This window comes from Chiloscyllium punctatum, chromosome 2 (genome assembly GCF_047496795.1).
Source record: "Chiloscyllium punctatum isolate Juve2018m chromosome 2, sChiPun1.3, whole genome shotgun sequence".
Taxonomy (NCBI): domain Eukaryota; kingdom Metazoa; phylum Chordata; class Chondrichthyes; order Orectolobiformes; family Hemiscylliidae; genus Chiloscyllium; species Chiloscyllium punctatum.
In genome coordinates, this window is record NC_092740.1 from 70,504,504 (window position 1) to 70,526,750 (window position 22,247).

Consider the following 22,247-nt stretch of genomic DNA (forward strand, 5'->3'; position numbering starts at 1 on the left):
TGAAGATCTGGCAGCATCCGTGGAGAAATCAGGATCGAGTGACTCTTCTTCAGGACTGTCCTCTTACCAGATGTTGGCAAATCTGCTCAGTTTTTCTAGATTTGCACAGAATGTTTCATGTTAAGAGGACAGTCCTGTCGAAGAGTCACGGGACTCTAATTCCTCTCCACAGATGCTCTCAAACCTTCAGTAATGTTCTCTTAACAGTTGCCGGCAAACCTGCTCAATTTTCCAGCAATTTTTGTTTTTGTTTCTGATTTCCAGCATCCGCTGGTTTTTTTTTTAACTTTGTGCAAATCTATTGCGTTATGTCTTAAAAGTTTGATCAGTAGTCATCAGTTTTTATTTAGTACGCGCCGGTGCGTGGCACTTAATATTTGGTGTGAATGAGATGAATTGTGCGATTCTGTTTTCCGGGTCTCAGGGAACTTGCCGGACCATGAGGCGAGTGAGAGGGAAAATAAAAACACACAGCGGAACTGTGTTGCTGTCTCGGAGGGTTCGGGGGAAGATGTACAGCGACCCACTCACAGCCGGTTAGCCGTTGAGCATTGCCGGTTACCGGAGGCCCAGAGCTGGAGAGAACGACGAGGGTCTCATTCTCAGGTTCGTCCATCGGCGAGGAGGATGTCGCGGAGTAAAGGAAGCAACATTTTCAGCGGATACCGAGCCCTGGCGCTCTACTGCAACCAGGTCCCGCACGTGGTCCGTTTCCACCAGCGACACCGAGAGTTTTACCTGATCACAGCCGTGGGGGCTGCTTTTCACACTTACAACGTGAGTGAACTCGCACCCTGCAGTTAATAATGCCTTTCAAACATACAGTATGAGTAAACTCACTCAGAGTCATAGAGATGTACAGCACAGAAATAGATTCTTAGGTCCGATTCGGCCATGCCAACAAGGTACCCTAAACTAATCTAGTCCGATTTGCCAACACTTGGCCCACAACTGTGTAAAACCTTCCTATTCATATACCCATCAAAATGCCTTTTAAATGTTGTAATCGTACTAGCCTGCACCACTTCATCTGGTGATTCATTCCATATGCACACCACCCTCTGTGAAAAAGTTGCCCCTTGGGTCCTTTTTATGTATTTCCTCCCCTCTCACCATAAACCTATGCCCTCTGGTTTTGGATTCCCCCACGTCAGGGAAAAGACGTTGCCAATTTAACCTACCCATGCCCCTCATGATTTTATAAACCTCTGTAAGGTCACCCCTCAGCCTCTAAAGCTCCAGGGAGAACATCCCCAGCCTGTTCAGCCTCTCTCTATAGCTCAAACCCTCCAACCCTGGCAACATCCTTGTAAATCTTTTCTGAATCCTTTCAAGTTTCACAACATTCTTCCTAACAAGGGAGACCAGAATTGCACGCAATACTCCAAAAATGGCACAACCAATATCCTGTACAGCCACAACATGACCTCCCAACTCCCATACTCAACACACTGATCAATAAATGCAAGCACACCAAACTTCACTATCTCTTCACTATCCTGTGTACCTGCAACTCCACTTTTAAGGAAATATAAACCTGCACTTTAGGGTCTCTTTGTTCAGCAACAGCCCTTAGGACCTCATCATCAAGTGTATAAGTTTTCTGTTTTGCCTTTCCGAAATGCAGCATCTCACATTTATCTAAATCAAATTCCGTCTGCCACTCCATGGCCCATTGACCCATCTGATCAAGAGCCTGTTGTACCCTGAGGTAACCTTCACTGTACACTGCACCTCCAATTTTAGTGTCATCTGCAAACTTACTAACCATACCTCCTATGGTCACAGCCAAATCTTTTACATAAATGACAAAAAGGCACCTAGCATCAATCGTTGTGGCATACTGCTTGTCACAGGCCTCCGGTCTGAATAGCATCCCTCTACCACCACCCTTTGTCTTCTACCTTTGAGCCAGTTCTGTATCCAAATAGTTAGTTTCCCTGTATTTTGTATGATCAAACCTTGCTAACCAGTCTATCATGAGGAACCTTGCTGAAGTCCATATCGATCACATCCCTCTGCCCTCATCAATCCTCTTTGTTGTTTCTTCAACAAACATAATTATGCCTAGCTGTCAATAACAGCTTTCAAATATACACTGAGTACACACTTTTTTGGGTTTGACTAATAGCTTTCAAACATACATGCACAAATGACAGCTTACACTTGATGTCCAAGCTTTGTGGTGAGGGGTCATCATGGCTGAAGAGTCAGATGGAGAGTTGGCATGGGCTTGCACATAACTGGCAATTTGTGTTGATGCTTGAGGTAGCTTTTCCAGTTGTCATTTTTTATGGTCATGTTGCCACTGAGAAGTTGACATAGCTGGTCTTTGACATATGCTGATCCAAGTTCCACTGTCTCCCATTGCAGGAGTCGGTCAGTTGCAGTGTTTTCTTAAGACAAATGGTCTGAAATGTGAAGTTTCCAAGTCCTTTTAAGGTGTCCTTGCAAAAAGGGGAAGCTGCCATAGTCCTACCAGATCATAAGGGTTCTCCCTAATTAGGAAGAGATAACTGGCGATAGTTTAACCTGAGACTCACTGTGCCCTAGTTAAGAGGAGAGGTGAGAACGAGAGTCTCTTATGGTAGCCTCAGCAAGTGCATGAATTGAACTGATATTGTTGGCATCACTCTGCATTGCAAGCCAGCCATCCAACTAACTAAGCATGGCATCCTTACTTTTTAATGTACTTTGATGTCCTGAGACAGTTCCCCATGGAAGATCTTTTTGGAGATTCTGTGGGATTCTCTTTGGTAGAACAGAAATTACTATGAACTTGAATTTTCTCAAAGGTGGTCTCCAGACTGCAGAACTCATGACAAAGAAGGACCTTGTATGTGATTTTGTCCTACCATTGAATTTTGATGATGGACTTTGAAAGTCTTTGCTGGAAGTATTTCAGAACTTTGTGGTGCTAGTGGCAGACCTGGAATTCTCTGCCCAGCAGCAGGATGCTACAAACAATGGAGAGAGCCATAGGCAGAAGTTGAGAAGTCATGATGCATTTTTAGCTTATGATGCTGGTCATCACAAAGGTTAAGATATCTCACCACCAGTATAGTCAGGTCAAACTTTGCCTGCATACAGTAGCCACAGAATTTTAACAAACTTATTCGGACATGTGAAGGAATTCCCTGCCTTATGACATTAAGAGTGCAGCTATAGCACATGGATCTACAGTGGTTCAAAAAGGCAACTCACTACCACTTTCTCAAGCACAACTGGGGACAAGCAATAAAAAAACACCGAGCTGGCCAGCTAGTGATGCCTATCCATGAGGGAATAAATAAAGTTATAGCTCAGTGAACACCACCTGTGTGAATAACATCAATCTTCCTTGTATGTTAAGAACAACTTTTCATATCTCCATTTGAACTTGCATGGCAAGACTAGTTTATTTTATGTGTGTGTCTCTAGAGACATAGAACAGAAGCAGATTAATTGGAGTTATGGATGTGTCATGATCATAATTGCATGCTGGAGCAATCCTACTATTGTTCCAGATGGTTGTATGATGGATCTGAGTTAGTCCCTGTTTAATTCATTTTTACTAGTAATGAAGTTAAAGCAAATTTGCGTATGCTGACAGTGCCTTTGATGACTTCAGCAGGTCCCAAGGAAGGCAATTAAAACCTCATTGCTATAAGAATTGAGGCAAGAAATTTGCTCGCAGCAGTTAAATAACCATTTGATCTGGCAGTGCTCTGACAAACTGGCTGAGAATGAACATAGGACACACTACCTTCTGATGTGTGCCTTAATCATATAGATTTCATTAATCTCTGGGAGCTGTAGGGTTATTAAAAAGGAGAAGCTTTTTTCAATAATTAAGTGATGAACCTAGAAGTTGAACAGACAAGAATTTGACAGTTTTTGTGCTGCTGAGAAAGTATAAATTTGTTTGAGTAAGAAGGTAGTCGTAAATGAGTAAGCAGCAATTTGGGTTTATATAGTACCTTTAACGTAGTAAAATGTCATAAGTGCTTCATAAGAATATTAGAAGAAAGAAATTGTCATTGTGACACATAAGGAGACATTAGAGCAAATTAAACAAAAGTTTGATTAATGAGAAAGGTTTTTAAAGGGTGTCTTAAAGGAGGTGAGTGAAGGAACAGTGTAGGAGTGGAGGGGTTGAATTCCGAGCTTGGAACCCTGGCAGCTTAAGGTACACTTGCCATTAGTATAGCAATTAAAATCAAGATGTCTGTAGGCTTGAATTAGAGGAATTCAGAAATCTTGAAGGAGTGTGCGAGTGGAGATTAGAGATGTGAAGGGGTAGAAATTTGAACATCAGGACGAGAATTTTAAAATTGAGACACTGAAAGGTAAACAGCATGGAGTTAAAGCAGAAAGTTGTTGTGTTTGGTTTTGTTAAATTTTAGTGATAAGTGTATTATGGGATGCAGACTCAAGAAATAGGTGAAAATTAGAATCAAGCAGCATTTGTGAGAATTTATACAAGATTTGGGGCTCCCAAAATCTTGAATCTCATTATGGCCACATTTGTTATGTTTCTTGACTGCTGTAATGTATATAAGGTATTAGAGATGATAACTGCACATGACAGGTAGGTGGCCTGCCTATAACAGTGAGTTAAAGAAAATGAAGTTTCCATTTAAAGACACTTTTAAATTCCTTAAAATATATTCACAATCAATGAATTACTGTTAAGTAGTCAAATGCAGCCACAAAATCTTAGAAGCAAAATTAAGCACTTCACTACTTGACTTTGAATCATTCTATGTAATCTTAAATTTTGTGCTTAAAAAATGTGAATGAAATATTAAATCAAGGTTCCGTGTTGCCATTTCTGATAATTCTGCACTCTTGGTGGTTAGTTTGCTCACTTAGCTGGATGGCTAGTTTGTGGTGCACACTAACTCCAACAGTGCAGTACGGTTACCACACTGGCTGAGGTAATCATGAAGGTCCTACCTTAACAATCTTGTCCTTGCCTGACATATGGTGATAGTCAGGCTAAGCCCCCCACCAGTCATGTCTTTCTAATGAAAGAGTAGTCCTATAGTTCTCTGAGAAACAGGCAACTTAACTTTTATTGATACTGTTCTGAGTTCAGTTTAAATTATGTACTCAAGGTAGGGAAGATGGAAGTGTGTTATAATCAAATAGGAGATATGACAGTCGGGTTTGAGAATTCTGTATGTGTTGAATTGACAGACCTGTTATGTGTTGTCAGTGATTAAAGTTGGCAACCGTGAGCAAGGTATTTGGGATTTCAGAGTTGAAGGTAGACTATAAAGGATTGCAAGTCTCCTATATATCTTTAAAGGATGTTGATGTAATGCTCTTTACACAATCAATTATAATTTCATGGTCAAATTTCAAACCTTTTTAAAATTGACCTAAAACTGCTGTGGTGGGATTTGAATGTAGATGTTATGAAGGTGTAGAGGTGTACTGTACCTTTAAGAGAGATAGGAAACTAGCAAAGACTGACTGAAGCACAGTGTGTCCAGAACAAGGTAAAAATTGTAACACTTGGTCGAAACAAATAGCTGGAGTTGGATTGCTGTGGAACAAAAGCAAATTCAAATTTGGCCAATCATTTTTAAATTATGCCCCAGATACCAAAATCCAATTGAATTTGAATTTTATTGTTTGGCATGCCATCAAACCAATTAAATGCACTGATGTTTTGGGATATAAAACTGGACATTTTGACCATATGGGGGAGAACTACAAAGAGCTGTAGACTGCTAGCAGAATAACTCTGAAAGTTACCTGTCTATAGGAAATTTGTGCAGCAAAACACCAAAGACAACCGAGAGGAAGCTACAGAGAAAGTTTGACATCCGAAGACTATATCTGGGTTTGAAATTGATTTTGCTGTAAACTTAAGAGGGAATTTATCGGACCAGCATTATAGAGTGGGAGGTAAAAGATAGGTTTAAGAGAAAGGAGTTGTAAATAATTATTGATTTTAGTATTTTCTGTTGTACTTAAAGAATAAAATTGTTAATTTTTACTTTTAAGTGGTGACCTCTGGGATAGTTCTTTGCTTCTTGAAATTTAACAGATTACAGCATGAGGTGACCTTCTCTGTGTGTTGAGTTTGAAATTAGTAGAGGGGTTCACCCCGTGTCGTAACAATAGATCCCTACAACAGTACCTGGGTATCTGGATTAGAGTGAACAGCACCACATCATCCACATCGCCCATGGTGATGTGTTTTCAGTTGTAAAATGTTAAATCTTGCACTGAGTAATTTATATCAAAAGTAGACATAATTAGTTGACAAAAATTATGGCTGCAGAAAATGAGCTTTGTGATTGGAAGGTGAGCATTGGAAACAAAACTTAATATGTACAAATGTGCTGTGGAGAGTTTGTCTCACTACTACACTGTAAGGTTTTGAATTTGTATTTGTGCCATTATAATCAGGAGTAGGCTAGATCTGACCATGAAAAGCTAGTGTGCCATGAACAAGTCTGCCACCAATAATGTCCAAGGAGGCACCATTTAGTAAAAATAGAGTCACACATGGAAAAAGGCTTTTTGGCACATGTAGTCTGTGCCAGTGAAAAAAAAAGCAACCACCTCATTATCCTAGCCCCATTTCCCAGCACCTGGACCATGGCCTTGTATATGCTTTGGCATCGTAAGTGTACATCTAAATACTTAACTGTTAATGGCGGTTTCTGTCTCTACGACCGTGTCTCTACAGCAGTGAGTTCCAGATTCCCAACGCACTGTTACTGCGAGGGAAGTAGAAACCTCAAATTCCCTCCTGCTCTTCACCTTGAACCTCTGCCCTCTATCATTGATGTCGCCAACAAATGGAAAAGTTCTTTGCAGTCCATCTGGTCTATACCTCTTATACTGTTATACGTCTCAATCATGACCCTCTCTGTCTCTTCTGCTCTAAATAAACTAACCCAAGTCTATGAGGGTGTGTGGTTCCCTGTTGATGGAGATAGACCAGATCCTACTCAGCAGGACCTTCTGTGAAGGATCTTCAATTATCATAAAAACTGCCTTCTATGCACCCAAACCAACACGGAGATTGACCACAGTACTGCATTCACCAGAGATCCCAGAGCCTTCAGCCTGTAACTAGGATTGGGAGAAAGAGGAAGAGAAACATTATAATCTAACACCCACAGGGCCTGCATCCCACCTTCATTACCAGGAAGAGGAGAGAGAGAGTTTAGAAACATTTACCAGCACAATTCCAGTGAAACATCCAATCTCCATTTACTGATAAGTCTGTCTACTGGAACATGTCAGCTTTTTGTAACCAATAGTTCACCTCATGACATGCCAAACCTAACCATAACTTACAATCAAAACAGTGGTAGAGAACTCTTTACTTGACTAGATGGGTAAATTCAACTCAGCAACGCTTGAGGACCAACTCCATCTGGGTGAGCACCAGGCCAGGTGTTTGATTTAGTGATAAGTGAGCACTTTGGAGAGAGTGGCCACATTTGGTTATGTTTAGTTTAGTGACGGAAAGGGATAGGTACATGCCACAGGGCAAGAGTTATAGATGTCACCATCCCCGCCCCAAAAACCCTGAGGGGCACACAACCCTTGCTCATGACTCCAAACCCATTTCCCCCCCCCACCACACCCACTTCCCCCCCCCCCACCACACCCACTTCCCCCCCCCCCACCACACCCACTCCCCCCCCCCCCCCCACCACACCCACTCCCAGCTCCACACCCACACTGGGTCCCAGCTCCCAGCCCTGCTGAGTTTTCACCATTCCTCCAGACTGAGGACAAATGATCAGTCCTCAGCAAAGGATTCACCTTAATCCCCCTCCACACATGCATCAATGAATTTAATACATGCCGTGACGTCGAACACTTCTTCCTCTGCTTCCAAGCTTACTTTTACAATCAGGACTCCCGCCCACCTTCCGAGTACCCCTTCGCCCGCCTCCAATACACTCCATCTGACTGGACGCCCCATGCTGGCCTATAACCCGCCCTCGACCTCTTCATTTCCAACTGCTGCCGGGTCATTAACCGTCTTAACCTGTCTACCCCTCTCCCCCCACTCCAACCTCTCACTCTCACAACGTGCAGCTCTCCACTCCCTGTGCTCCAATCCCGACCTCCCCATCAAGCCAGCGGATAAAGGGGTAGTCTGGCGCACTGACCTCTACACCGCTGAAGCCAGATGCCAACTTGAAGACACCACCTCCTACCGCCCCCTCGACCATGAGCCCACCCTTCATCAGGAGAAAGTGAGGACTGCAGATGCTGGAGATCAGAGCTGAAAATGTGTTGCTGGAAAAGCACAGCAAGTAGTCAGGCAGCATCCAAGGAGCAGGAGAATCGACGTTTCGGGCATGAGCCTGAAGAAGGCCCACCCTCTATCACCAAGCCATCATCTCCCAGACCATACAGAACCTCATCACCTCAGGAGATCTCCCACCCACAGCTTCCAACCTCATAGTCCGGGAACCCCGCACTGCCCGGTTCTACCTCCTTCCCAAGATCCACAAGTCTGACCACCCTGGCCAACCCATTGTCTCAGCATGCTCCTGCTCCGCTGAACTCCTCTCTACCTACCTCGACACTGTCCTATCCCCCCATGTCCAGGAACTCCCCACATACGTTCGAGACACCACACATGCCCTTCACCTCCTCCAAGACTTCCGTTTCCCCAGCCCTCAATGCCTTATCTTCACCATGGATATCCAATCCCTCTACACCTCCATCCGCCATGACCAGGGCCTCCAAGCCCTCCGTTTCTTCCTCTCCCGATGTCCCCAACAGTACCCTTCCACTGACACTCTTATTCGTTTGGCTAAACTGGTCCTCACCCTCAACAATTTCTCCTTCGAATCCTCCCACTTCTTCCCTACCAAAGGGGTAGCCATGGGCACACGTATGGGCCCCAGCTATGCCTGTCTCTTTGTCGTCTATGTAGAACAGTCCATCTTCCGTAGTTACACCAACACCACTCCCCACTTCTTCCTCCGCTACATTGATGACTGCATTGGCGCCACCTCGTGCTCCCACGAGGAGGTTGACCAATTCATCAACTTCACCAAAGCATTCCACCCTGATCTTAAATTTACCTGGACCATCTCTGACACCTCCCTCCCCTTCCTGGACCCCTCCATCTCCATTAATGACGATCGACTTGACACCGACATTTTTTACAAACCCACCGACTCCCACAGCTACCTGGATTACACCTCTTCCCACCCTACCTCCTGCAAAAATGCCATCCCGTATTCCCAATTCCTCTGCCTCTGCTGTATCTGCTCCCAGAAGGATCAATTCCACCACAGAACACACCAAATGGCCTCCTCCTTTAGAGACCGCAATTTCCCTTCCCACATGGTTAAAGGTGCCCTCCAACGCATCTTGTCCACATCCCATACCTCCGCCCTCAGACCCCACCCCTCCAACCTTAACAAGGACAGAACCCCCCTGGTGCTCACCTTCCACCCTACCAACCTTTGCATAAACCAAATCATCTGACGACATTTCCACCACCTCCAAACGGGCCCCACCATCAGTGATATATTTCCTTCCTCACCCCTTTCCGCCTTCCGCAAAGACCATTTCTTCCGTGACTACCTGGTCAGATCCACGCCCCCCAACAACCCACCCTCCCGTCCTGGCACCTTCCCCTGCCACCGCAGGAATTGCAAAACCTGCACCCACATCATCCCCCTAATCTCCATCCAAGGCCCCAAAGGAGCCTTGCACATCCATCAAAGGTTTACCTGCACATCCACCAATGTCATTTATTATATCCGTTGCTCCCGATGCGGTCTCCTCTACAGACTGGACGCCTCCTCGCAGAGCGTTTCAGGGAACGTCTCTAGGACACCCGCACTAATCAACCACACTGCCCTGTAACCCAACATTTCAACTCCCCTCCCACTCAGCCAAGGACATGGAGGTCCTGGGCCTCCTTCACTGCTGCTCCCTCACCACCAGACGCCTGGAGGAAGAATGCCTCATCTTCCTCCTCTGAGCACTTCAACCCCAGGGCATCAATGTGGACTGCACCAGTTTCCTCATTTCCCCTTCCCCACCTCACCCCAGTTCCAAACTTCTAGCTCAGCACTGTCCCCATGACCTGTCGTACCTGCCTATCTTCCTTTCCACCTATCCACTCCACCCTCCTCTCTGACCTATCACCTCCATCCCCACCCCCATTCACCTATTGTACTCTATGCTACTTTCTCCCCACCCCACCCTTCTCTCATTTATCTCTCCACCCTGCAGGCACTCTGCCTCTATTCCTGATGAAAGGCTTTTGCCCGAAAGGTTGATTTTCCTGCTCCTTGGATGCTGAATTGCTGTGCTTTTCCAGCACCACTCTAATCTAGAATCTGGTTTCCAGCATCTGCAGTCCTTGTTTTTACCCTTTTAAGAGTTATAGATGGGAGAAGGGCAATTATAATGTGATTAAGCAAGACTTAGAAGGCATAGAATGAGGTAGCAAAATGCAGGGGATGAGGACAATGGAAATGTGGAGCTGGTTTAAGGAACAGATATTGCGTGTCCTTGATAGGTATGTCCCTGTCAGGCAGGGAGGAAGTGATAAGGTAAGGGAATCGTGGCTTACTAAAGAAATTGTATCTCCTGTTAAGCGGAAGATGGAGGCTTATGTGACATTGAGACGAGATGATTCAAATGAGGCGATGGAGACTTGCAGATTAGCTAAGAAGGATTTAAAGAGAGAATTGAGAAGAGCAAAGACGGGACATGAGCAGTCTTTAGCAGACAATAAAGGAGAACCCTAAAGCTTTCTATACGTATGTGAGGAATAAAAGGATGACTAGGGTAGGAATAGGGCCAGTCAGACTGAAGTGAGAAGTTGTGTGTGGACCCTGTGGAGATTGGAGCGGTGCTAAATGAATATTTCTCTGTTTTCACTCAGGAAAAGGAGAATATTGTAGAGGAGATGCCTGAGATACGGGCTATTAGACTTGAATGGATTGAGGTTAGTCAGGAGGAGGTGTTATCAATTCTAGAAGGTGTGAAAGTAGATAAGTCCCCTGGGCCAGATGGGATTCATCTGAGGATTCTCTGGGAAGCTAGGGAGTTGTTAGCGGAGTCTTTGGCCTTGATCTTTGAGTCATCATTGTCTACAGGTTTCGTACCAGAGGACTGGAGGATTGCAAAAGTGCCATTGTTCAAGAAGGGCAGTAGAGATGACCTAGGTAATTATAGACCAGTGAGCCTTATGTCTGTTTTAAGAAAAGTTTTTAAAAAGGATTATAAGAGATAGGATTTATAACCATCTAGCAAGCAACAATTTGATTGGAGATAGTCAACATAGTTTCATCAAGGGCCGGTCGTGTCTCACAAATCTTTATTGAGTTTTTTTGAGAAGGTGAACAAGCATGTGGATGAGCATAGGGAGTTAATGTGGTGTACATGGACTTCAGTAAAGCCTTTGATAAGGTTTTCACATGGTAGGCTTTTGGAGAAAATGCAGAGGCATGGGATTGAGAGTGATTTAGCAGTTTGGATTAGAAACTGGCTTTATGTAAGAAGGCAGTGTGTGGTGGTTGATGGAAATTATTCAGCCTGGAATCGTTCACTAGTGGTGTGCCACAAGGATCTGTTTTGGAACCACTGCTGTTTGTCATTTTTATAAATGACTTGGATGCAAGCATAGGTGGATGGGTTAGTAAGTTTGCAGATGGCACTAAAGTCCGTGGAGCTGGGGACAGTATGGAAGAATGTTGCAGGTTGCAGGGGGACTTGAATAAACTGCAGAATTGGGCTGGAAGGTGGCAAATGGAGTTCAATGCAGATAAATGTGAGGTGATGCACTTTGGGAAGAATAACAGAAAGGTAGAATACTGGGTCAGTGGAAAGATTCTTGGTAGTGTGGATGTGCAGAGGGATCTTGGTGTCCATGGTCATAGATCCCTGAAAGTTGCCACCCAGGTTGATAGTGTTAAGAAGGCATATGGTGTGTTAGGTTTTGTTGGTAGAGGGATTGAGTTCCAGAGCCGTGACGCCATGCTGCATCTGTACAAAATGCTAGTGTGGCCTCACTTGGAATATTGTGTACAGTTCTGGTCACCCCATTATGGGAAGGATGTGGAAGCATTGGAAAAGGTGCAGAGGAGATTTACCAGGATATTGCCTGGTCTGGAGGGAGGTCTAATGAAGAAAGGCTAAGGGACTTGGATCTGTTTTCATTGGAGAGAAGGAGGCTAAGAGGGGATTTAATGGAGACATACAAGATGATCAGAGGATTAGATAGGGTGGACAGTGAGAGTCTTTTTCCTAGGATGATGACATCGGCTTGTATGAGTGGGCATAACTGCAAATTGAGGGGTGATAGATTTAAGACAGATGTCAGATGCAGGTTCTTTACTCAGAGTGGTAAGGGTATGGACTACCCTGCCTGTCAATGTAGTTAACTCAGCCACATTAGGGGCATTTAAACAGACCTTGGATAAGCATATGGATGAAGGGATAGTGTAGAGAGATGGGCTTACATTAGTTCACAGATCGGTGCAACATTGAGGGCCAAAGGGCTTGTCCTGCATTGTATTGTTCTTGTTCTATGAACCTGCTTAATGGTGCTCCATTCATCAGCACAGCATATCCACAGAATACACTAAAGCAATTTGACAAAGCTTCTTTGGCAGCATCTTCCAAACCTGTGACCGCTATCACTTTGAAGAACAGAGGTAACAGATACATTGAATCACAGTCACTGCTAAATTTGTCTTCTGGTCATCGGCTTGGACATGTGTTGCCATTTGTTTGTTGCTGCTGTCAAAATTCTGCAGCATCCTGTGAACAACATTGAAGGGGGCCATTTGCCACATGAACTGCGTGTTTTTTTTTGTTTTGTACAGGATAAGTTAGTTTTTTTTAAATTTTGAAATGCTTTGTCAAGGTTTCATTAGCATTAATCATGTAATTTGTATATTATCATGTAGAAATCAAGAATGAGCTAATCACTAAAATTTTGTTGTTCAACAGGTGAAAAAACTTGGGATTGTTGCAGTTAGTAAGTATACAAATATTTATTCCTATTCTGAAAATTTGAATTGTTTGTACTTTAAAAGAGATGTCTCCATTTTTATTTTGAGAAGTACAATTCAGGCTCATTTTGCCTAAGAATGTGCATCAAAATGCAAGGTGAATAGAGTCCTATAGGCTTGGTGCTGGTGAGGCCACACCTGGAGTACTGTGTACAGTTTGATCTCCTTACTTGAGAAAGGATGTACTGGCAGTGGAGAGGGTGCAGAGGAGGTTCATTCACTAGGTTGACTCCGAAGTTGAGGGGGTTTAACTTATGAAGTAGTTGATGCTACTTCAGTGAACATTTTTAACCCTAAGATTTTTTTTTGAACAGTAAAGGAATTGAGGGATTCGGGGAGAGCACGGGTAAGTGGATCTGAGTCCAAGAAAAGAGCAGCTATGATCTTATTGAATGGCGGAGCAGGCTTGAAGGGCCAGATGGCCGACTCCTGCTCCCAGTTCTTACATTCTTAAGTTCTTAAGAGACTTGAAACATTTCAAACTCCTTCATCCGTCTATGCTCAGAAACAGAAGTGTGTACAATCCTCAAAGTGCATTTCAGAATTTTCCCAAGTTCCTAATATAGCACCTTCTGAACTCATGACTACTAACATCTAGAAGAACAAGAGCTGCAGATGTATGGGAACAGCACCATCTGCAAGTCTCTCTCCAAGCCACACATCATCCTAACATGGAAATTTATTGTGGTTACTTCAGTATTGCTGGGTCAGAATCCTGGAGCTCCCTCCCTGACGGCCTTGTGGGTTTACGTACGACACATGGACTGCAGTGGTTTAATAAGGCAATTCACCATCACCTTCTCAAAGGCAACTAGGGTCTGGTTGTAAATGCCAGCTCAGCCAGGTGTGCCCATGTCCATGAGTGAATAAAAGAAGCCTTTGAAATATAGTTTTGAAACTTCTTAAAAATAAGTATGGACTATTCTAAGAGATATATTTTACTGACCTTTGCTAACAGCAACCTGAATGTGGGCCGGGGTAGGGGGAAACAAAGCATATCAAGATCATTGTAGTCTTCTGGAACTTGTTTGCGTTTGGTGGGTTTCTTCACATTACAGATCAGCTTTATTTGTTGATTTAATCAGTTTTTGTGGCTGTTTGTACTGTGCATATTTAACACAGGTTTACATAGTCTTCATGCTGATGGTTTAATATTGAATTACTATATCTTTCATACCCTGAAGTGGGATGGTGCAAATTGTTAAAGACCTTTTAACATATCTGTAATGAATACACTAAGACGGCTGATGCTTGCCATAGAGTTTATATTTCTTCTCCTTCTCCTGTCCCTCTTCTTCTCCTCCTCCCCCTCTCCTTTCCCTTCTAACACTAAGTGCTAACTCGCTCTTCTTTATACATACATCTCCAATAGTTCTTTAGGGCACTGTAACTGAAAATGAAACGGGTCAAAATAAAATGTTATTGCTGGCATAAGTAATGCACTCCAGGACCCCACCTGCCTCCATGACCAACAAGTTCTAAAAGCAACGTACCTGTATGTAAACAATAAATTATGACCTGATTACTGTATTATCTTCAACTACTAGGTATTTAATACATATCAACAGAACCATTAGCTACCAACACAAGTCATAAGGCTGAGTCTGCAAGGATTCACTTGCTGGAAAGAGTTGCGAGAAAGAAGAGCTACTTATGTCTATGGTGCCGTTCCTTACCAATCGTTTTCTTCTACCAACCATATGTTGTTGAAGTGTCGTCATTATTATCAAGTCATAGAAATGTATAGCATGGAAACAGACATTTCGGTCCAACTTGCCCGTGCTGACCAGGAATCCTAAATTAGTCTACTCCCATTTTCCAGTACTTGGCCCATACTCCTCTAAACCCTTCCTATTTATATACTCATTCAGCTTCTTTTTAAATGTTATAATTGTATCAGCCTCCACCATTTCTTCTGGCAGCTCATAAAAATGGAGACATCTCTTTTAAAGTACAAGGAAAAATGTTTCAAAGTTGAGCCATCTCTTGGTAAGCTTGTTATTTTCAGAGATGGCATTTTTGGTGACTGTACAGATGCCAGCAGAACCTTACAAGTAACAGTCACCTCTTCACATTCCCTGTGGAAAGAGATGCAAGTTTGACAGGACAAAACCTTTGTCAGGTGGCAGTGTTCCCAAGAATGCAGGGCATTGCAAATGACAATCATTTTGTCATCAAGATCTGCACAATAGCATTAGAGATGTAAGGACTTTCAATCCATTGATGTCTCGAGCCTGTAAAATGATAGGAATTTCATATAAGCCAAGGCTTGATATAAAAGTACTTGAAATACCAGTAGGTCAGGCAGCATTGACAAAAAGTAGATTTATCATGTTCTGGATATGGACCTTTCAGCAAACTTAGCAAATATTTTAGATGAGCAGCATTTAAAGTTATGGAACGATTAAAAATGCAACTATGCATTAAAAGAATAAATTATTTGCGATCACTTGAGTAACTATATATTTGATTTATTTTTTGATAAACTTGCATTTGATAGCAGAAAAATAAGTTTCAAAATAAATTGTTTAACATTCTTCAATCACTACACGCCAAACTTCTGAAACTCCTTTCCTTAATGTCTTCTCCTCCAAACAACAGAAACCATCTTAAAATTCTTTGTGATCATGCTTTTAATCTCCTATAACTGTTCCTCCTTCTCCTGCTCTGTTTGTCTATCCAGCACCTTGCAATGCATTATGAAATCTTTATTTTTGTGTAGTTGCTATTAGAAAGTACAGGCTATTGTTTTGTTAGTTTTTCCTCAATCTATTTTTATGTTTAGGAAGTATTAGTTGTAGAAATTGTATTATTGTTATTGAACTATTTTTTTCTAAGGATGTTTGGTATTGCCACGTGGAACAAAATAAACCACCTAATTTACAAAAAATCAATTCTGATGGACTTCCAGTTTTAATATTGTAATCTATCCCTTTAGGCAATGCACTTCCTGAAGACATCACTTGTCTGGCAGCAGACAGAATGCTTGTGTTTGCAGCTCATGGCAACTCAGTAAAAGCATTTGCTAGAAACAAGGAGGTGAGTTTATGTTTTTGCTCACTCAGTGAAAGTGACAAAGATGTTGAGCATTTTCTGAGACTTTTTAACTTCAAAATCAACTTGTATTTTTTTCCAGTTGTGTACGCAAGTTATTAATCTCGCAATTTAAATATCTTTAGTGATAAAGGATAAATGTAGATAGAATGGAGATACTCAAATCACGTGGCAAACTTCAAAGTTTAAAAAGTCACCTGGTATAGGGATGCAATCTAGGTCAGTATGCTAAGATAGGCTGGAGATATGGGCTGTTACCCCAAATTTTTAATTATCCTTGGATAAAGGAGTCTGCCTGCAAATGTTACATTTCTATTCAAAAAGGAGCAAAGATATAGTTACAGATCAAGCAGTCTGATGTGACTGTGACTGGAAGGCCTGCTGTAGCCAATTGACAAAATTTAATCATCATTTAGAGAAGTGTGAGTTAATAAGAGATGACCAGCTCTTCCCTATTCAAAGAAAATCGGTTCTAACCTAATTGTGTTTTTTTTTAATATACAGTAAGCCAATAAAAGTTGTTTGTTGCAGTCTATTTGGTGTAGGTATGCTCATAATGTTTTGAAGAAAGATGTCAAGGATTTTGATGCAGTGAAAAGGAGTGGCAAAATTTCCAAGTCCTAATGGTACATTGCTTGATGGGGAGCTTGCAGGTGGTGGTGCTCCCATGCATCTGCTGCTCTTGTCCTTCTGGGTGGTAAAGTTCTTTGCTTTGAAAGGTGCTATCAGAAGAGACTTGGTGAGTTACTGTAGTGTGTCTTGTAGATGGTATACACTGCTGCCATTGTGCATTGTAAGTAAAGGGAATGATTGCTGGATGGGGTGCTAATCGATTGGCATGATTTGATGTGGCTGGTGTTAAGCTTTTTGAGTGTTGTTGGAGGTGCACTTATCTAAAGTAGGAAGTTTTTCATTGCACTTCTAACTTCTAGCTTGTCGATAGAGGAAGGGCAAAAATATTACTTGATGCAAGATTCCTAGCCTTGGGCTTCTTGTAACTGCTATATAGCTGAGTCAGTTCAGTTTCTGGTTGGTTGTAACACCCAGGATGTTGGCAGTGGGGGATTAGTTTATGGTTAGATTCTCTCTCTTGTTTCGAGATGGTCATTATCCACATTTGTGTTGTGTGGATGTGACTTGGCACTTGTCAACCCTAACCTGGATATTGTCCATAAGTCACAAAACCGGAACAGAAATTATTTCAGTCGCTGAGAAGTAGTGAATAATGCTGAACAGTGTATAATCATCAGCAAACAACTCCACTTATAACCATATGATGGAGGGAAGTTCATTGGTTAAGTAGCTTAAGATGGTTGGGTTGAGGACACTACCCTGAGCAACTCTTAGAGTGAAGTCCTAGGGTGGAGAGGATTGAGCTCCAACAACCAAACCACCTTTCTTTGTGCTAGGTATGCCTTCAAACAGTGAAAGTTTCCCCCCGGATTCCCATTGACCCCAGTTTTGTCTTGGGTTCCTTCATGCCCTATGTTGCTAAGAACAGTCACTCTCACCTCAACCCTGAAAATCAGCTCTTTTGCCCATTTTTTTTGGACCAAGGCTGATATCAATAGCTGAGTGTTTGTGGACAGATCATTCTTTTGTAAACACCCCTGAATAGCCCTGTCAAAGTCTTCTTTGCATCATTTGCTGATGATCAGGAGTGACTGATGGAATGCTAATTGATCAGGTTGGATCTGTGTGTACAGAACACATGTGGGCAGTTTTCTATGTTTGGTGTTGTGTCAGTACTGAAACAGTAGGCCATGGATATGGACTGGAGTACACATCTGTAGCTCTATTTCCAAAATGTTGTCAGAGCCTGCAGTCCTTGTCATCATTAGATGAAACAAATTGGAGGAAACCTTCAAGACCATCAATAATACCTTTACTGGCATAAAATTCACTGAAGAAGAGGAAAACAACAACAAAAAACTGCCATTCCTAGATGTCGCAGTAGAGCGAACAGCCAATGGGGAACTTCAAACCAGCATCTACAGGAAAACAACACATACGGACCAAATATTGAACTACAGAAGCAATCATCCCAACATCCACAAACGAAGCTGCATTAGAACATTATTTCAATGAGCCACCACACACTGCATTACAGAGGAACTAAGCAAAGCAGAGGAAAATCACCTATACAGTGTATTCAAAAAGAATGGGTTACCAATGAACACAGTTCGCCAATTTCTCAGCAACAAACCCAAACAGACAAAACACGTCCAGAAACCCTAGCCACTCTCCCCTACATCGAAGACATCTCAGAAATGACTGCCAGACTACTCAGACCCCTTGGCATCATGGTAGCCCACAAACCCACCAACACACTAAAACAGCAGCTAATGAACTTGAAAGACCCTATGCAGACAAAAAGCAAAACTAATGTCATTTACAAAATACTGTGCAAGGACTGTAACAAACACTACATTGGACAAACAGGCAGAAAACAAGCCATCAGGATACACTAACATCAACTAGACACAAAATGACATTGCCCAATCTCACTAGTATCCTTACATACAGATAATGAAGGACACTACTTCAACTGGGACAACACATCTGTCCTAGGACAAGCCAAACAGAGATACGCACAAGAATGCCTCCACGTATAGAGTTCCGGTTGGAATGACATCAACAAATATATTAACTTGGACTCCATTTACCACCCCCTGAGAAAAAAAGGAAATGACATCACAACCCAAAGAAACCAAAACATATAAATAGAAAGCAGGAAACATCAGCAGTGCTTCGTCCAGAGGCTCACTGAAGATGTTCCTAGGATGGTGACGAAACATCTGGAAATGAACCTTCCAGCTCCGCGCGAAAACCTACATGCAGAACCTCAACCTGAGCTACAAATTTCTCAAAATTTGCTACCAAGATGGATTATCCACTTGACTCTTTGATCTAAAGATCGATGCAAATGTTTCAACTTTCCCTCTTCCACTCTGCTAGGTTCCCTCTTTGGAGAGAAAGGGAATGTTTGTGGAGCTTCAACTTCCTGCTAGTTGTTTAATTGTCCATAACTACTCATGACAATTTGATAAGACTGCAGAGTTTAGTATTGATCTGTTTGTAGTGGGATTGCTTCACTATTGTTTATTGCATGCTGCTTCTGTTGTTTGTCATGCAGGTGGTCTTATGTTATAGTTTCACTTGGTTAACACTTTTTGGAATTTTTGCTGATCTTAACAGGTCCTCCTGTACTCTTCAGTGAGCCAGAATTGAACCGATGGTAATGGTAGAGTGGGGATATGTTGACCATGAGATTACAGCTTGTTTTAAAAATATATATTTTGGCATCAGTTGAAAATTTAAAATTCAGTAGATGAAAAGTTAGTATCCATTTTCTCACTTTTAATATTGCCATGTAGAAAACAAGTAATGGATATAATTTGGGAAAACCAGTTATGGATATAGATCTAGTAAAAATGGTCTTGCCTCAAGTTGCTTCTTGATATTCACTCAGGAGCAAATAATTACATATGCTGCAAATGCAAAATAAAAACAGCAGATGTTGGAACTACCCTGGTCTGACAGTATCTGGCCACTCTGCTGCTGCTGATGACCCACAATGCCTCAAAAATGCCCAGTTATGAGTTGTTAGATATGTATGAAGTCTGTCCAATTTAAAACAGTGGTAGTGTCCCAAAGCGCTCAGACAAGTGTGAACAATCTGAAGACAGGACTTGTCTCCACAAGGTCTATTCAGTGGTCACTCTGGCCTTGATGAGTGCATTTACAACTTGTAGATTGGTGAGAATGAGGCCAAGTAAATTTGTTTGTCTTGTTAGTTTCCTCACTACCTGCTGCAAACCCAGTTTATCAACTATGTCCAATAGGACTTGACAAGCTGTGCCAGTTGTGGTGCTGCTGAACTACGTTTGGTGATGCATATTGGAATCTTCCATGCAGAATACTTTTCAGTTCTTTTGCTGTGTCTGTACTTGCTGAAAATTTGTCATGGCTCTGTCTTTTTCCAGTTCAGGTGAAAACAATAATTCCTTTACTTGGCTAGACACTGTCAGGCCAAAGTAGTCACAACATTCACTGATTTTATTTCATGTTTGTAGTATCTGTGATACATTGTTCTGAATGACTATCAAGCAAACAACCATTTTTTATCAGACCTGTATTCATAACATGTTTTCTGAAATTCTGTTTCTTTTTTTTTTGTTTGTCAGTATTGAAAGAGAGGAAGGAGAGACTAGAGATGTTATCTTCTCATCCATTGAATTTTCAACTGATGCCAAAATGTACCTTTTAAATATTTGGTATATAAAGTTTATATTCTGTCAGTTTAAAAAAAACTTGCACAATTTGGCGACTTGCATAGCGCAGACTCCAAGAAGAGATTACGTAAACTGCAGCTAATTTCCTTGGAATGTACAAAATTAAAGGGTAATTAGATCGAAGGTTTCGGTACAAAGGGAACCTTTTCCTCTCAATATGCTTATTTCTGCTTCAGGAGTCTTTGTTTAGGGTCTTGGACTAGGCAAATTAGTTTTAAAAACAAAAGATTCAGACCTGTCAGAAATGAGTAGCAGGACAGGTTCTCGGCGCTAACTGATCTACTTTTGATCTGATGTACATATATATATGAAATTACCCACTGATTGTTCAGTGAATTCTTTCATTGTAATTCATTCATTTTACTTGTTAGTACAAATTTTTTTTCAGTTTAGAAGCAATATTTGTTTTTTTGTTACCAGCTATTTTTTACCCTTAATTTTAGATTGTGCACTCTTACAAAGGACATAATGGAGAAGTCCACCTCCTGTTGCCATTTGGTGATCACATGATTTCAGTGGATCGTGATAACAAGCTCATAGTTTGGGATGTACAATCAGAGGGTAAGTTTATTAGATGATGTAATGTTTGTTCCAGTACAACTACAGTTTAACCTCTTTAAACAATACCTTCCTACATTTTAAAGAAAATCATTTGGAAGTATTGAGATTATCAATTTATCTTTAATAAAGAGGTAACATACCATGCATCATTAAGATTTGCAGTATTAGTTTGTTTGCTTTTTGGTTCTTTAATTTTAACCTTGCAAATCTGAAGTTGGTGACTTATTCTGTGTTCTACATTATCCAGCTCTAATTTAACTTTTGATCTCCCTATTAATCAAGAACCTATCTTTCTCTGTCTTCAATTTACAGAATGACTTGGCCTCCACAGCCTTCTATGGCAATAAATTCCACAGATTCACCACCTCCTAGCTGAAGAAATTCCTTCTCATCTCAGTGCTAAAGAGTTGTACATTCACTCTGAAGCTGTGTCCTTGGGCGTAGGCTCTCCTACTAATGGGAGACATGGACATCTTGTCCATGTTCACTCTATTCAGGTCTTTCAGTATTCTGAGAGTTTCAGTGAAATGCCTCTTCATCCTTCTAAAGTCTATCGAGTACAGACCCAAACTTCTCAACCACTCCTTGTATCACAAGCCCTTCATCCCAGAGATCATTCTGTAAACCTCTCCTGGGCCCTGTCCAAGGCCAACACATCTTTTCTTAGATACAGGGCCTGAAACTACTTGCAATATTCCTAATGTGGTCTGACCAAAGCCTTATACAGTCTCAGCCATATATCCCTGTGCTGGTATTCTAGTCCTCTTGAAATAATGCTACCATTGCATTTGCCTTTGTAACTGCCAACTGAATCTGCGTGTTAATCTTAAGAAAACTGGAATGAGGACTCCCAAGTTCTCATGTGGTTCAGATTTCTAAAGCCTTTGCTCTTTAGGAAATAGTCTACACTTGTTCTCCCCACCAAAGTGGATAACCTCACACTTTCTCACATTGTATTCCACTTGCCACTTCTTTGCCCTTTCCTAGCCTGTCCAAGTCCTTTTGTAGCTTCCCTATTTCCTCAACACTACTTGTCCTGCCATCTATCTTTGTATCAAATGCAATTTTAGCAACAATGCCCTCAGTTCCTTCATCTCAATTATGTCCGGACATAAGACCTTAATTCTTCTATACAATATTGTACTGAAATCTAAACGTGTAATGATTGGAAGTGGGAGCATTAGCTGAATTGTCTACGCCTGAGGACTCTGGCAGTAATTGCAGTGCCTTGCAGCTGCATCTGTAATCATTGCATAACTTCATGTAAATCAGATTTAGCTCAATTGATCCTGATACTTTTCTGATTTGTAAGGTTCAATAT

At 41.9% G+C, this 22,247-nt stretch overlaps 1 protein-coding gene across 1 annotated transcript in view; it reads left to right on the forward strand.

The window, feature by feature from the left end:
- The first annotated feature begins 480 nt into the window (after window positions 1-480).
- Window positions 481-22,247, forward strand: part of wdr36 (WD repeat domain 36) — a 100,539-nt gene continuing 78,772 nt past the window's right edge. Inside the window, exons 1-4 of the mRNA XM_072583649.1 lie at window positions 481-777; window positions 12,955-12,982; window positions 15,955-16,055; window positions 20,809-20,926. Coding sequence (XP_072439750.1) covers window positions 628-777; window positions 12,955-12,982; window positions 15,955-16,055; window positions 20,809-20,926 — 397 coding nt within the window. The 5' untranslated portion in view covers window positions 481-627. The remainder of the gene's footprint in view (window positions 778-12,954; window positions 12,983-15,954; window positions 16,056-20,808; window positions 20,927-22,247) is intronic.